The 18,076-nt window shown below is 35.1% G+C and overlaps 1 protein-coding gene across 1 annotated transcript; it reads right to left on the reverse strand.

Annotated features, from left to right (window-relative positions):
• Positions 1–61: 61 nt before the first annotated feature.
• On the reverse strand, positions 62–17,853 carry Smp_162080 (hypothetical protein; the record flags this gene model as incomplete). The annotated part of the gene is made up of 8 exons (XM_018796464.1): positions 62–168; positions 4,607–4,875; positions 10,197–10,872; positions 13,751–14,197; positions 14,282–14,480; positions 16,091–17,392; positions 17,428–17,498; positions 17,529–17,853. 8 exons carry the CDS (start codon positions 17,851–17,853, stop codon positions 62–64), a joined length of 3,396 nt encoding a protein of 1,131 aa, XP_018646863.1.
• Between the last annotated feature and the right edge of the window lie 223 nt (positions 17,854–18,076).

Consider the following 18,076-nt stretch of genomic DNA (forward strand, 5'->3'; position numbering starts at 1 on the left):
ATAGTGTAAAAAAGGAAAACAAAACCGATAGATTTTATAATTACAGCATTTTTACACAGTTTCAAAGTAAATTCGTGATAGACAATGACCTAGATTGTTCAGGTAATTTGTTTGGTTCTTGTAAGACAGATGTTGTTTTCCCAAGAGTGCATAAAGCTTGCATTACAGCTAGGAATGGAAAGAGAAATAGATTAGAATATATTGTAAAATGACATGTAGATAAAATAGATAGGAATTGAAATAATAATATATTTGTATAAAATTAACATGATCAAATAAATCACTCCTGAAAGTTAGCTATAAACGGCCCTCAGTTAGCCAAATGCATTGGTCTAAGTTGTCCTACCACATCAATACAGTGAGATAAAATTATCAGATTAAGTACCAGAGTAGAAGTGGTACAAGCAAGCAAAGAGAATATTTTTTTAAAGAGAAAGAGTGAGTTCATTGAATAATAGATAAAAGGTCATTTTAAAATGCTATTTCTAAGGAAAGACAAAAAGTGATAGTATTGACACCATTGTAGCCGATTCTGACTCATTGGACACAACGTATTCAACCATTGTTACAATAATTGGACCGACTCCAGTCATGTACTCTGCACTAACCAACAATCCCTGACTTCATGATCTGATGCAATGCTTTAGTTTGACCATCCTTTCTTCCAACCTACTAAACGTCGAGTACATGTTGAGGTGAGTAGTAGATAAGCATATGTAGTAATAATAATAGTGCCCCATAACCAGTGTAACAGTAATGATTGGTAAACATTGTAAAATCACTTGGTGAAGAAACTAATAGAACTTACAACCTTAAACTAGGACAAATAATCAAATAAATAATAAATGAATTTCAAACAATAACTAGAAGACGAGTCAGAGATACCACTACACTCAATAAAGTTGAGCCATACAAGTGATTTCAGTGGCGCAAGAATCCTCCAAAAAAGTTTTGGTTTTTACAGAGAGAGACTGACAGAAGCGATATATGACCAAAAAACGTTTCCTTCCACCTCCAACCCATTTACACATACATACAACTGACGTAGTCACGTGATGGATCTCAAAGGACAAACTGTTGGAAGATTTATTCAATTCTTATATATTAATATAGGGGTTTTGCGTGGACTGTTAAATTCTCATAGTTTAAATCGAACTAATCTTACTTAGACAACCATTGGAACCAGGAAACACTGGACATATATCTCGTCCGAGTAAGAGACTACTCAACAACGTGCACCTACAACCCTACCAAAGGTTGAACCCAAGACCTTCAGTGTCGCGACAAGCGCCTAACCTCTAAGTTCCTGAGACGGTCTTCAGTGGCGTGCATGCCTAACTTCAGTCAACCTCCCGTTTCCTGAGGCGGATCACTGTCTCATACTCAGAATGGTTGGACTTTTCTTGTTATGGCTTCTCGCTATAACGCCAGGAATCGTATCTCGATACGCGAACAATGTTTCGAAGCCACCAACAATCAAAAGCTAACACCCTGCGATTCCCATCACTGTGAAAACACTTAGTATTTTTCAGTACTTCGAGTGGAGACTTGAAAATACTTAATAGGTATTTGTCAAACGGTGATACATAAGTGAATTTTAAAGACGCTGAATATCTGAAGTGAGGTAATAAGGTGAACTGATTCCTTTATTAACCTAAATGATTCAATATATATCGCATGGATCAAAACACTTCTCAACTAGGTATAAAGTGCACACTTCAATAAATATTAACTGTCACCAAGATTTGTGTGTACAGTTCAGTAGCGCGTTCTGGTCTGCTACATGATTTATTCACTACTATTAAATTTTACGGTTTTATATTTTACTACTGTCTACATTCAAAACTGCATTTGACCAATGTCAGCTGTTATATTTATTACTTGAGCGAATACCTCGATAGTACTTGTAGTTACATGTTTACCATATGTTGGACGGCGACTAACAAGATTAAACATGTGTCTTTATTTTACTGTGGTATTTAGGAAATATGATAACCTTGAATTGATAGACTATTAAATCAAATTTATGATTGCTTTATTCAAATGAAACCATAATTTGTTAATTTTAAGTTAATAAACTGTCAGAATTTGTCAAAGTGAAATATGAAGTCAGTTATTAGAGTTGACTTGAAAAAATTACGCAAAACGATAAGGTTCTACACAGACAAGTAAACAATTAAAAGTAACAAACAGTTATAGATTAGAATGAATGAATTACTTCACCCACATTTATTAATAACATTAGAAAACTGATGGTTTTTTTGTTGAAAGGTAATGTAAGTTTTACAAACATACCGTATCAATCTCTACACACACATACACGCTATATAGATGTGTTCAACGGTTCTTTCAATAGTTAGACATAGTTTACATGGATTATTTGTATTCTGTAAACAGTGAATTTATCTGACTAGTTTATGTACACGGTATGAGGCCAACTACTTATGATAATGGTAATAATAATAAACACTTTTAGAAAAAGGCAAAATAGACTAAGTATATATAAACTAATGTACAATATCGTGGATTGATTAAAGTTAGATTGGTACAATATTGGATGCCGTCTTAGTAGTCTAAAGGTTAAGCGTTTGCGCACGAAATAGAAGGCTATGAATTCGACTCCCGATTCCAGAAGCGTGGATGTGCACTGCTGATGAATCTCGTACTAGGATGGGATGGCCGCCCAGTGTTTTCTCGTTTTTAACGGCTGTTTAAACTTAGATCTATTCGATATCTCAACACAATATACAATACTTTAAAACAAAGGAAGAATGTATTCTTTCTAAGATCCACCAATCTTTTCTTGTAATGAGATAGATCAATAAGATTTTGTTCTCTATCGAGCGCGCCCACTTCCAATCGCTCACTAATTATAGATCAGTGATAAGTATGGTCTTACAGAATATATAGTGATGTCTTTATAAAATAATGAAATAGTAATATATATTTGAGATTCGATAACCACTAACTTGACAACATAACTGAAATTAGTAAACTGCATGGAACTAAAGCAAAAAAGTAGTATAAGCTGAAATTCGTCTCAATAGCACAAATTTCTGAACTTATTGTGAATTTTTTAATTTCGAAGATAGTCTATACATCATGTAGACTAATATCAACTAAGAAACAATCGAATATTAAAAGTATTAGGTGGCTTGGGGCTACTCCCGGTCCCAAGCCTGGATAACTGAGGAGAGCTAGGCAATGGGTCAGGAACACCGTCTCGTAGAAAACAACCTTGCTAAAAAAACGCTAACCAGAATGAACGAATTAAACCATATAAACTATTTATTTATTTATTTATTTGAACACATAAATATTGGTACATAGGGGCACCGAATGCATATGCCCCTCACAAGTCACTTGATTTGTGTGCTAACTTCTCCTATGGTTCTTCTAACCTGAAGGTGGTTTTCTTAGGGGGCCACGCGTCGCGAGCCTTTGACCTAGAAGTCTAATCCACAAGGCAGTGGAGCAACGCTATGAGATGTAGTCTCGTGGTAGCCGGTGACCAACTAAAGGTTCATACACCATTTGTTCACTCAGGATAATGGAGCCCATGTGCACCATTGGTTTGGAATCAAGGTTTTCCAACTACCCTAAGTGGATTCTCGGTATCCATTAGCTTGGTTAAAGCGCCGGACATTCGCTTTTCGTTCACTCAATTTCGTAAACAACAGTAATGCCACGAGAAGGCAGTGAGTAGAACTTCTCTGACAATGGCTGTATGCTAGTGGTCATGTGAGAGCACTTCGAGAGAGAACGGACTCTCTCTACCCTCAGCTGTACCAGGACATTTGGGGGCACGTACTGGCATTTTTACATACTTTCTTTTGATTTGTTCCTTATAGTTCTTCACTACTACTAAGCATTATCATATTCATCAATTTATTCTAACGCTCTTAAAATTAATTCAACTACTCCTTCATACGCTTCTCCTTTAAATAATAAGTTTATTTTTTTATCACAAAAGAACAATAATAATAAATTATGGTAAAAATTCGATACACATTTAATTGACTGTATTAAGGTAACTTGAATATTGCAGTAATAAAAAATATATAATTATTAAGGAAATTATCAGAAGGGGGTCGTGTGAAGATTTTAGTAATTTTATATAGTTGAAATTAACAATTGCCTAAACAAATACATATTTCATGTTGGATATGATTGGAAAAAGAGAACTGCCAAAATGATTTGAAATTTGATATTGTGACTGCTAGTATTTACTTACCAGCAGCATCAAGATGTTCTCTGATAACGCTCCAGTGATTCAAATACTCATGTCAATTAGTATGATGTTACAGGGGAAAAAATTTAAATTAAACATTAAAAGTTATACGTAACGGTTTATGCAATGATGGACGTAAAGATTAACTACATTTTTAAATTTTCACTTCCCTTTTAACAACTATTGTTTCAATAGTTGTCAAGCATCTTAAAAGTAGATACCCTTTAACCGTTAAACAGCAAAGATGTAGCCGAACTAAAAATTAACATTCAAAAGTGTTTTAATATTGTTTTAAGAAAAGTCATAGAAAGACAAACGATTAGCGGAAAAGTTGAAAAATAAAAGATTTAACAAATACTATATAATCGAACATACCAGGTCTTAGTTGTACCAGGGAACAACTGGCATCTAACCAACCATATACAGATCGGATAAATTGATCACGTGAACTTGAAATTGTTGTATTACAATAAGACTTGAAAATTCTACCAATTATTAAACTAAATATATAAAATTTCCAATTAACTTCAGTTTGTTTCAGCACATATGCACGAAACCATTCAGAATAGTAAGAATTTAAATTTTGATCTGATATTGACCTTGTAGATGATGAATTGGATGGAGGCAATTTTTCACAAAAAAGGCTAATAGCAACAATAAAAAAAATAAATGAAGAAAATTGAAATGTTATTACTACCATAAAGAACTAGACAACTGACTTTGTTTTAGTGTGTAAATGGCTTGCAATATATAGGTTTGGTGGTTAACCAGACACCAAAGTAACTACACTATTAGTTGGAATATATTGAGTCAAATCTTGATTAAAGAATAAAAGTGACAGGGCTAGAACCATCTAACATGAAGCATTGAAGATTAGGACTTGAAAATCTCCATCATAGATGGGGTAGCTAAAAAAAGATATTACTAAGTAATTCCAACCATTTTAAGCTGATCAAGATAGAAAGAAAATATAGATGCTCACTCCTGAAAAACATCCTAACCTCTGTATTCATAATTGATTATTATTGTTATTATTCAATATAGAGTACGAGTGACAGTTTGAGTATTTAACGCAAGATGAAGATCCAATCAACGTATCTATGACCTGAACGAAACCAGATCATTTCCTCGGGAGTCAGTTTAAGACAATTGTTCATAATCTGAAAATTATAACTCCAATATTTTGAAAGCAACTTTTGAGAGAATTATACCCTGATTATTATCATACGCATTATGTAGGAAACATTTCAAAGATAGGCATAACAATCTGTGCATTTATAAACGGTAACACAGAACTATTTAAAACGATTCAGTTGATTTTCTTGTCAAAATACCATCGAGAACCATGAGAAATCCAAATAAAGATTGTTTGAGCAGAATGCTTTGTGGTGTTTTAGTAATTCTAGCTCCTTTTAATCTTTATATCACTATAGGTATTCATGAGTCTAAAAATATGGGATACCTACCTCAGCTAAAGTTCTAGAAATATTGAGTGAGCTAAGTTGTGTATCGAAATGTCTTAATCAAGATTTTCTGAAGGTGGAGAATCAGCATTTTATTAACTTCATAGATCATCCCATTAAAACCTGTTGATGGTAGTTGGAATAAACTGGAACAGTTTTTATTCATTGTAAAATATAGCTGATACTTAAATCTCAATAGTATATTCTGATCACTAGGTTTTGAAATACATATACTGAGAAGTGTTTGCCTAAGAAACGTAAATGATAGTATTCACGATCCATTAGAATACCAACAAGAGATAATAAATTATACATGTGTTTATCAAAGCAAAAAGTTATTTTGTTCTCCATATTCATGGTGTACTGTAATTGCAGCTAATATTAATATAGGCTTTCCAGAGAAGTGATAGCTAGCCCTAGACCTAGTTTGGTTTGACGTTAGATTCGAACAGTAAATTAAACCAATTTGCTTGCGCCGATCTGTTTAGGACGAATTGGTTGACCACTGAGACAAGGTGTGTTTGGAGGAATCTAAAACACAATCTGATTATAGAGATTTCCCAAAACGAGCAACAGACTCATACACACCCACATCATCAGTATCTGGTCGTAATATGATCTACTTGAGTTCGGTATTAAGGTATGGAACACCAGGTAGCAAACTGACGACTGTATTGGTAATTGGTGCTGGTCGAAAATAAGCTTCTGCCTGCACAACATAACAGAAAATAGCCTCCGTTATTTAACCTGCTACCGAAATGTCCCGATCAACCATCCGGACGAATATTTTCTGTGTCTGAACACAAAGCATGAATGTTGAAGTCGTCCGTTAAAACCCTTGTATCTGTTAAGCGCATTTTATTGAGGCTATTCAGTTTATGGTATAATTTGGCAATATTTATATCTGTTATATCTATATCCCTCCCCAGTTACTTTTTAATTTGATTGAACCCTATAGTTAAGCATCAAAGAAATGATCATTATCAGTAATTCAGTCGATCAATGCGGCTACCGTTCTAGCACTTAGCCTTATGCCTGTTACCTAAAAGGTATAATAGTGTAACCTTTGAAAGCAAGAATTTGAAACGACAAAATGTGTTTCAGAATAGTCATATTAGATTTCACATTGAGGGACATTTTATGAAATAAAAACCATCCAGTAACTGAAAACTTTGAACGGGTCACAACTTTCAACAAATAGATGTTGGATGAGATAAATTATAAAATTAAAATAATAGTAAGTACTAAATGAAAATAAAACGCCGCAGAGATGTAATAACATAGTTAGAGTTGTGAAATGTTTATAGGGAATGTTAGTCGTATTATTCATTTTCAATTGTCATGAATTCTAATGAGCCATGATAGCTTCTATGTACCAAAAATATAACACGTGGTTTTTCGAGAGGACCGTTTCCTTAACCTTTGACCCAAGGACACAACTATGAAGTGCTGAAACAGCCACTGAAATAGCCAGTGACCAAATCGGAAATATATCTTATTTATTCATTTAGGATCTTGAAGTTCGTATCTATCTTCTGTTTGGAACTAAAGTTAAATACTAATAAATATGTATTTGTTATATCCCCATAAGTAGAAAAATTGTATTTCCGACGTTTCGTGAATTAATGTAAGCCACTTCTGGGTAAATAAGCAACCGACATTAAATTAGCATAAGTTTAAAATTGTGTTACTTATTATTAACTCTCTACCCAATGCTCAGTTTATCTGAAACTATCAAGTCCAGCCTTGGTATTGATACCTATAAAGCTATATACCTTCTTCAGAGGAATTCAGGCACGTTTACCTATTTAACAAAGGAATACTGACCATATGAAGACATTAAGATTTTCTTATAAGATGTCATAACAGCACTGTAGTATGATAACCTCTTGGAAATGGGAAATTTACTGCCTTCATTCCCAATTGTAGCTAACAACTCTTGTAGTTATAAAATCTTTTAAAATTTGATGAAAACTGACAGTCAATAAACCAGAGACGTTCGACACCATGAAAAAATCTAACTAACGAGTTTCATAACCGATTGTTAAAATAAAGTAACAGATATTTTAGTCGACAGACCTACTAAATTAACAAAAAATTTCTAAACTAATATTCATAATCACTAAACAGCCACATCAGTCTTCCCAGTGAATAGTTCATAAGGGTTAGTTAACTGATGGAATGAAATTACATAACATAAATTGACCATACTTCATTCATTGTCTAAAATGATAACAATTTTCACCACGAGAACATAATGTTTGAACCCACAAATATTAGATTCGCCCAAAGATACTTGAAAAGCCATATTTAAAAACATGACAATAAAATCAAACAAAATCCCGTGTATACGGCTCCTACTGTAAACATTAAAACGATATCCATCAGTCAGATGATCTTCTAGGTAGGCTATGTACTAATCAGCTAGCAGAATGCAAGAAGCTGAAAACATTTTTTTATTTAATTCGAAAATAAGCATGGAAAACTAGATTTAGAGAAAAACTAAGGTGACAAACACGTTCAATATAATATGGCAACTCAGTGGCATACATACATTCCTACTTCAATTCACTGAAAGAGTGGAATATTCCGCCTGTTTCCTAGTTCTTTATTTTTAGTTTTCATTACAGTTTCATTCTATTACTTATAAGTTTAGTAAAGTGTGTAAAATTCTTTGTTCAACTAGCCAACCAAATATTATATTGTTTCAATATCGTTTAGGTAAATAATGCGAAAAAATCGGTTGACAATTTATGGAATTTCAGTAGACAAGTAATTTCAACTCATAACATAACTACAATGACAATTTTGTAAAGTTTTAACAAACGATATTGAAACCTATTTACATAAATAAACTAATAATTTCTAAAGGTTAAGATAAACCTTTATTAGTTTAACATTCTAAGTGATAAGAGTAAATTTTCTTTATAGAAAAAAGTCAAAATCAAACTGATCTAGACATTAATGTCTAAACTAATCCATTGGCAGGAACCTTTAGTGATTAGTACTTCTGAAACACCAAAACATTTATATCATTATAAAAATGTTTTAAATAATGCCAACTCTACAGAAAAAGCACACGCTAATAAATAAATAAATAAATATTATTACGGTTGGTGAATAGGGTCTTAATGTGTGGCAGTAAAAGTAAATTTGATTGGTCACAGAGTTTGAACAAACAGGTACTCAACTTACTATTAAATATGTGAACTCCTTTCTCCTTATTAATTTCTACTCCAGACTGACTGAGAGTGACTGTTAGTAATCGTGTGGAATAAAGTATTGTCTAGCGTTACTCTGGTTCCCTATTATTGACCATCTGATATAACATGATCTAGTCTCTGTATTGTGTACAGTTCGAGTATCCAATCTAGCAGTATTATAAACTCAACTACCCAGATCAGTCTTATTATCACATTATTGTATTAGCTTAGTTATACTGTAGAGAGGAAAAATACTTGAAATAACCCGTTATATCAAGTTTGCAATTATTAAAATGAATGAATAGTATACTGACGAATATATGAAAGTAATAACACTATATGGTCAAGTGATGATTGCTCACGAGGCTGGATTTATTGATTCAGAACCCCATGTGAATTGAGATCAAAGAGAAGACTAATATGGATATAAGAATGGGTCTTTTATCGAATAGAAGAGCATGCTCATAACAAAATTAATATTTGACAGAACATGATTGGATTGAATCAGTTCTGTAGATCACTCCATAATCAGCTAAGAATTGAACGTTAGGCTTAATTCCTGACCAGAATATCAGATTTCAAAGAGGTTTCAGATAAATGGCATGTGAATTAGCAGGAAAATAAACTTGCCACAATATTTAACGTTTAGGGAACTCCAATGACATGTGAACACAAAGAAAAAACAGTTGTGAAATGTATTCTCCTGTAGACGAATATTACCAGATGACGATTAAAATTATGCAAAAAAATTGTCATTACTCACAATTATGGTGATTTGAACTTAATTCTGAGTTCGTTATCCTGAGGTTTCATGACTGGGGAATATATATATGCAGTTTAACAGTTTCCTACGTATTTAACATCCTTCACTGGAAGTGTGTATGTATGTGTGGCTAGTAAACTGGAAATTAACTCACAACAGGAAACAAAAACAAAACATTGTCAAACAGTTAGGACTTTTTGGCACTACAAAATTTACAGATAAATGGATAAATACTATTTGTGTTATTTTAGATTGGTCAGTAAATAAAATATCAACACAAGATGTAGTGAGAAAAAAAATGTAAATCAATATGAACGTAAGCAAAGTTGGGTTAATCACTAGTTTAGGCTACAAATTCGGTTAAACGCAACAACCCCCATATATGGATAAACTAGACCTCAAGGTTTAAAGCAAGTAACGAGGTACGGTTGAACATACAACAAAGATGTTGAGACCGAACTGCATACGAACAGTATAATATGTAATGAAGTCAAATTCAAAATCATGTACATAAATTTGACTGGAAATACGCTTACTTAATTGCACTTTTCAAAGCTTTTACTTCCCCCTTAAGATTTGTACACTGTGTCTCCAATACATTTCGCTCATCTCTTAATTTTCGTATTAGCTCTGCAGCACTTCTTAGCGTTGCAGCTTTAGATGCTCGAGCAGTACCACCAACTTCGGTTCCTGAAGATATCATTTGTTCATCAGATGTAAAATCTAACCCATTTGATGGACGTAACCCAACACTAAGCATTTCACTAGGCATATCTGTATCCCCAAATGAATAAGTGACAGATATAGCAGGCATTTCTAAATTGCTGAGATGCCTGCGAGCTGCCAGACGATTACTACCGCCAAGATTATCTAAATTGGAGTGCAATTTCAACAGTTGTCGTAGAGTTTGTAAACCAGATTGCATAGATTGGCGTCGTCGTTCTTCAGAGGAATTACCTAGAATATGTTTAGCTTGTTGATCATTTTGTTCTGAAATCGAAGGTGGAGAACACGATGGTGAAGTAGCATACAAAAATCCTTTATGGTTAGAAAACATTGGAGATAAAATTTCTGTACTTCCAAAACTCGATGTAGTAGTTGCTGAACCCTGTATCGAACAACTAGGAATTTGATTATGTTGAAGTGAGAATAAATTCCCAGCTGAACTGGAACGTCCGAGCATCGATGGATTACTTTCGATAATCTTAGATACTAGAAAAATGATAATAACACTAGATCAGTTGTTGTATATGAATCCAAAATGGAATAAATAATTAAAAGCATTGCTATTCAGCAAAGTAAAGTTGAATTTTGTATGAGTTGCTTAGATTATCCAAGTATAAGATACTTAAATCAATTGAAGAAAAAAAGACAGAATACAATATTTGAATGCCTTAAAAACAAACACTAAATACTAAACGTCAGGAAAGTAGTCGCAGCTTCTGTTGTAACTAAATATTAAACAGAGCTAGTTTTAAAGCTAAATATCAATCCATCGAAAAGTATAAGTTAGGATTGACCGAAAATGAGTGACGACATGAAAGTGGCAAGTAAAATCGCTTGCAGCTCGGAGAAACCTCCCGCTTATAAGCACTGGGTTTCTGCAGGCTCCTTACAACTCGTAGACCGGTCTACTTCCAGTAACGACGAGTTCGGCCATAAATGAAGATTATTGCGCGATGAAATTATGCAAAATTTGCGTAAGGACCAAGAAGCCTGGTAATCGCAGCGCGCTAACAAGTTGAAGGCATCAGCTGAATCTGGTAACTGCCGGAATCTCTTTCAACTCACCCAAGACACCGGTGGCAAGAAGCCTGATGTTAGTGAAACAATCTGTGAAGCTGATGGGATGCCAACCAACAACATCTAACATCGTCTTGGACGATGAGTATGGTTTTACGAGGAACAGCTCAGCTGGTTTGCTGCTCCGGCGACACCGTTCAGACTGTTGTTTCCACCATGGCAAGTGACAGATGACCCACCCAGCAAAGCGAAAGTCCGCAAGGAACTCCAACTCTTGAAGTGCCACAAATCACCAAGCCCAGATGACTCACCTTCGGCCCTTTTTAAAGATAGTGGAGACCTACTGGCTAAGGAACTGACTGAGTTTTCTACAAACGGATAAATTTAAAGTGTCCTAACATCTTTGATTGAGACGATAGTTGTTTCCATCTTTAAAAAGGGATCATGCCATCTATGCAACAACTATCGAGAGATAAGTCTACTTCCGACTGCATCCAAATTATTGGCTTCTGACATACTTCGTAGATTGTTCAAAACCCGAGAAAGATTGACTCACGAGAAGCAGGCTGTTATCCGTTCTGGTCGAATATGTACTGATTACATTTTCACCTTTCATCAAATGTTAGAACACCGTCACACTTATCACAGGCCAGCAATCGTGATGTTTCTCGACATCAGGGCCGCATTCGATTCGTTGGACGGGACTGTTCTCTTAGGTTTTCTATTGAAGAAGCGTTTGCCTGAGAAATTTATTAACATCTTGGAAGCCCTATATATAAGCATTTCAGGCAAAGTGAGGGCATACAACCACCTTTCTCCACTTTTCCATTCAGGCAATGAGATTAGGTAGGGTTGCCCAATCTCACCGTTTCTCTTCAACGTTGCCATCAATGATTTGCTGGAAACAGCTCTGATGGATGTAGGTAGTCTATCTGTTGCCTGGAGAAAGGCTTCTTGACCTTGAATATGCGGATGATATTATCTTACTGTGTGATGATACTCAAGCCAACCAATCTACACCTAATCAGTTGGCAATCAGTGTCTGTATGCATGGTATGTGCTCTGCACCTTCTCAGTGCAAAGTGCTTTTACAAAACTGGCAGAACTCCGTACTTGCACTCACTCTTGGTGGTGAGCAGTTAGTAGTTGAGAAGTTCGTGTATCTAGGTAGCTGCGTATGTATTGATGGTGGCGTGAGTGATGAAATCAATATACGTATAGTGAAAGCCAGAGCGGCTTGTGCCAATCTGGGCTATCTTTGGTGCCTTCTTGATGTTAGTCCGGCTGTAAAAGGTCGGGTCTACAATGGGTCGGTGAGAGCAGTTTCGCTCTATGTTGAAGATGTTAGACGACTCTGTGTTTGATCATCATTGTCTCCGAAGGATTGCTGACATTCAGTGGCAACATCATGTTAGTAATGCAGAGGTTATTTATTATGCCCACTTTTTTATCCATCTCTTTACAACCAATGTTTGTTTAAGTAAAATAAATAAATAAATGTTTAATACAAGCCATAAATTCATTTCTTTGAAAAATAACTAGGTTGTCAATTATCAATATAAAAAACAGTTGTAAAAACGGACGCGGTATTAAGTCTTATATTTAGAGGAAATACAAATTAAATAGGTATTCCGGTGATCGAACTATCTTGCTACTATTGCTACTGCTACTATATTGCTCAAACTTTTATAGTATGCAAATATTCTACCATCAGTTTACAGTAGGTTGTAGAAAGAATGATCGAGGTTGATAACTGAACAAAAGTGTCACAAACCTAGTTGTGTGTAATACAGAAAATCTTAGATTTAATGGCAGAAATACTCAGAACATTTAATGAATCTCTTGCCTTAAAAATTATAGAAATGCAATGACTAATGAACTATTTAGGCAATTGATGAATTCAAGAAAAAGAACACTAGTACAATATTGACACACCCACTGAAATCACAGTCGATAATCAACTGTGTTATTAAAGATATCTACCTACCTAGTGAATATAATGAATGAATAATCTGCTTAAGTCTCCAGCTCATAAATCATGAAAACTGGCCGGTATTACGTGATATTCATCGGTGTCATCTATAAGACTATTAACTGCAACAGTTAGAACCATTAGTTTGGTGATGACATAGTAAGCTGCACCAATGGATTGTCACTAACTATTTTCAATATATTAACCCATAAAAATTGTACGTTTTCGGTTAGACCGAACAAACAGTTGCATATGCGAATAAAGGCTAAAGTAATCTCAAGCAGATTTTCTCAATTTATTTGTCCCAAAAAAGAGCTTTGTTTCACAGCAGAATTAGAACTTGGTCAAATGAATATTTTTTATCCGTAGACCTACCGTTTAAACATTTATCACTTGTGACTGATACTTTAGGAAGTTGATCCATATCATTTAGTGTAATATTGGTTACATGTGGAAAAATCTGTGGTTCAGTCCAACTTCCAGGTACCAAAGTTTCCAACTCAGAATTAGAATCTTCTGTGTATGCATTCCTAATCTCACTACTTGGTAGAGCAAACATGTTCGATTCTGAAAGAGAACTAATAGGGATTGTGCACGAACCAGAATTACGACTGGAGAAATTAAAACCTGTATTTGATGAAACAGAAAGATTTCCATGGATTTGTGTACAAAGCCCATTATTTCCTTTGAAAATAAGGGTGGAGTCTTGTGAATTCTGAGAAGGAACAGTGCTGACATCAACCAAATAATTTGGGTTTCCCTGCGTACTGTCTAAGACAGAGCCCTTTGGATCCAAAGTTTGTACGTTTGAATTTTTTCGTTCTAACGGTAGACCAAGAGATTTATGTAAATCCACTGAGCTTTGTTGAGAAATCACTTCAGTGTTATTGAAGTATTTATTGGAACTTCGCATTAAAAGGTCATTAACACCAAAGCTAATGGGTTCCGTTCTGCAATTTTTTACCAAAAGATTATGAGAGATTAGAAAAGATGAACCATCAGCTCGAGATACAGTTGGTGTCAAAACAGACAAATCGGGCTCATGATTCTGAGTTACGGAACAGTCACTAGATCCCCCATAGTTAGCCACTGGAACTGATATATTCTAAAATAAGAATGCAGTAAAAAAGGTCATATGACAAATAAATCGATGAACTATTGAGTCATTCGGTCAAAATTATCAAAAACTATACTTCATTAATGCGGAAAATCACATTTCAAGGAAACTTAATGCAACACAAAATTATTTAGGCATCTACTCTATTCAGTTAAATGAAATAATTAGTGTTTTACTTGAAGGAATGGTTTGCTAGATAATTAAAACAGAACCTGATTAGATAGTACACTATGGCGATATCAAAATAATGTACTACTATTAATTATCCTAAAGACATTGTTCTGTAAACATCATCTTGAAATTCTTGTCGGTCATGGTAGACTGATGAGTGAAATCTCTCGTGGTTTTCATTGGCTTGCTTCATGAGCATTGTCACTGAGGTGTTTGTTTGTCTAACAGAGGGTAAATATACCGAAAGTCGGTTCAATATTTATTAATTTATGGCTATGAAACATTCCTCTAAAGTTGATTTTATTTATTTATCTATTCAAACACATAAACATTGGTTTAAAAGGACACCAAAATATATATACATTACGTCAAGTAGTTATGATTCAATTTGTGCGTAGGCTAGGATACTCCTCCAGCTCCAAGATCGAAGCAGGTGGTTTTCTTAGGGGACCACTCCCCGAGCCAATGACCTAGAGGTCTAATCCACAAGGCAGTGGAGCGACGTTATGGGATGCAGTCTCGTGGTAGTCGGTGACCAACCATAGGTTCATACATCATTTATTCCTTAGCGATCCCGTAGCCTATGTGAATCATTGGTTTGGAATCAGGGTTTTCCAACTCTCCTTGGTGGGTCCTCCGTCACCCGTTGAGGATATACACAGGTTGATATTATTTCATTACCGGTGTATTTAAAGTATTGCTCGTAGATGACGGCATCAATAAGCCAGTAACGCACATCTTAGGCGCAGAATTTATTTGTTTATTTATTTGGACACATAAATAGTGGTACAAGGGGGGTACCAGATATATATGCGCTACACAAAAAATTGTCATTTCATTTAATTGTGTGAGGGCTATGATACTCCCCGAGTGCCCAAGCCGAAACATGTGGTTTTCTTAGGGGGCCACCCCCCGGGCCCTTGACCTAGAAGTCTAATCCACAAGGCAGTGGGGCAACGTTATGAGATATAGTCTCATGGTAGTTGGTGACCAACTATAGGTTCATATGTGCTGAAAAATTGTATCAAACTCAGAAAGAACCAACTATAATGCTTCTGAGTGTATAATGCACTCACTGTTTACCAAACACCAGAGATGTCCACGAGATACATGCATAACAGTTGAAAATCAATATGTTAGATCCTGTAGCATTTCAGACTCCTAACAATATAACTCAAGGTTCACCTCAGATCTAAGAACTAAATACACATCAATCATAGACTTCAAGGTTTAGAAAATTTAAAATCGTGCTTAACTGAAATACGACGGCACAAAACCATTTTACGGTTCTTCAGTTAACTAATTATTTCACAGTAAACAATAAAACAGGCCACAAAGTTTAAATATACAACAACTATTACCAAAATTACCCATACTGAAAAAAAAATTAGTTTTTAATGAAACTGATAAGAACTAAAATAACTTACATCCGCAACATTCAATGAATTAATCCTGGGGATGTCAACATTCTGTACTGTATTTATCGAAGTAATAGATGAATGATCATTGTATGAATAACCAGGATGAGTGTAAGAATCTGAGAATCCTTTTGTATTTGTAAGAAGATTGGAACCTTTTTTGGCCTGAACTGACTTATTTGATGAATCGTTGAGGTGGATTAGATGTTTGTTGGGTGAACTATCAAAGCAGTTTCCTGAATTGCTTAAAGCATTACAAAGTAAGGGAGATGAACACTTTGAAGTTTCTTGAAATGCACTAGTGTCCATGCAATCACTGGGCGAGTTCGAATTTTGACTAATGCTACTACCACGCAGTAAGGCATTTAAAAGAGCAGATTTGTTTGTATGATCGCCTTTTTCTTTATTCGATTCTACACAATAACCAAACGATTGTATGGGTTCAGCCACGTGACCTTTTGTGTGTATTGAACCTGTAGTTAATCCATATTTTGATTCCATGCCAACAGAATGGTTGCTGCTTTGGTGTTGACCAGCAACTCTGGGTTGATGTAGGAAGTAGCGCTTGTGAGACACAGGAAACGATGGTCGATAAGGATGGGGACCATGGTAATCTGCTTCACTAACACTGTTATTTAAATAAGGTCCACACCCTTCACTACTGGTGGTAGCCAAATCCAAAAGACCAGATTTAAGATTACCTGACAAAAATGAGGAGCAGATTTGGGAAGACGAGTCGACTACGCCAAGACGCTCAACAAGAGGTGGGTTACGACTTTGTTTGGTCTCTGGAAGAGGTAAAGTTGTGCTTGAGAATGTCGCTTCACACATATATTTGTTAAATTGGTAGTCCGAGCTAGACCATGTATATTCACACGAGTGTGCATCAGAAGAGCTACATTGAAATGTCGAATAGGGCTCAACAGACTGAAAAATATTACACGATATATCGTTACATGAACTTCTATCTGGTTGAAGTTGTTGCAAACCTGGTTGCATTATGTCGGCGTTTCCCAAGATAGGTAAATCTCGTCTATTTGGAAATGTTATCGGTTGATCAAGAAACAAATCTAGATTCTCGTCTATGTCCATCATTATTTCCTCCATAAGTTTTGAAGACGTACTCTTTGATAGGTCACTGAATTGATAAGGACATAGATCCGACCCTTCGAGTAGTTCATTGGCACATTGTATAATTTGTCTGTTTTGAGATGTGTATATCCTGTTTTTAGCAAATACTCTCCAAAGACTATACTCCTTACGCAAGGTACTTACGCGCCTTTTCCAATATTTTCCTTCTAATATAACGGCCTGTAAAAACAATATCAGGAATTTTATAAAATTACTTCAGTTTTAGAATGATCTTCATATATAGGTGTCTGGAATTGAACAACAACTGGCTTTAATTTTTTGACATCTAAAAGCGATTAAATAAACAGAAACTTACATTGCATGTGATATTCTCTCCAAACTATGTTGTTGAGTCGGATTTTATATTTTATTGCAAATCTTAGTCCACGAAATTTGTCCCATTTCGGGCTAGTCAGCTTTCCACTGTAAGCAATCTCCAAATACTTAAAAAGTGAAGCTAGGTTCTCAAAAATCAGCCTGTTTTTATCTCTAACAGTTGACTGATTACTGTTATCTGTGGAACTGTATCTAGTGACGTTTTCAGTGAATACATTATTCGAATCATCTGTCTCATCCTCAGAATCTTCAAGAATGCTAACCATGAAATGACCTGAATGAACTTCATGAGTTTTCAAATCCATAGCAGATAAATTAAAACCTCGGGCTAGCTTAACCTTTGTTTACGCAATCTCAGCAACTCTAAGTGAATTGTTGTGTCCAGCCGTTAATAAGTTTATGTTTCGAAAGTAGCCCCGTTGTTGTTACTGCTGAAAAGTAGTGAAGAAAATAGTGTGATAATTCGGCAGCGGAAGTTTAACAGGTCTATCACAAGGTTCCAGAAAAGGGAAGAACAAATGAGGATGT

The sequence above is a fragment of the Schistosoma mansoni genome (assembly GCF_000237925.1).
Source record: "Schistosoma mansoni, WGS project CABG00000000 data, supercontig 0172, strain Puerto Rico, whole genome shotgun sequence".
Taxonomy (NCBI): domain Eukaryota; kingdom Metazoa; phylum Platyhelminthes; class Trematoda; order Strigeidida; family Schistosomatidae; genus Schistosoma; species Schistosoma mansoni.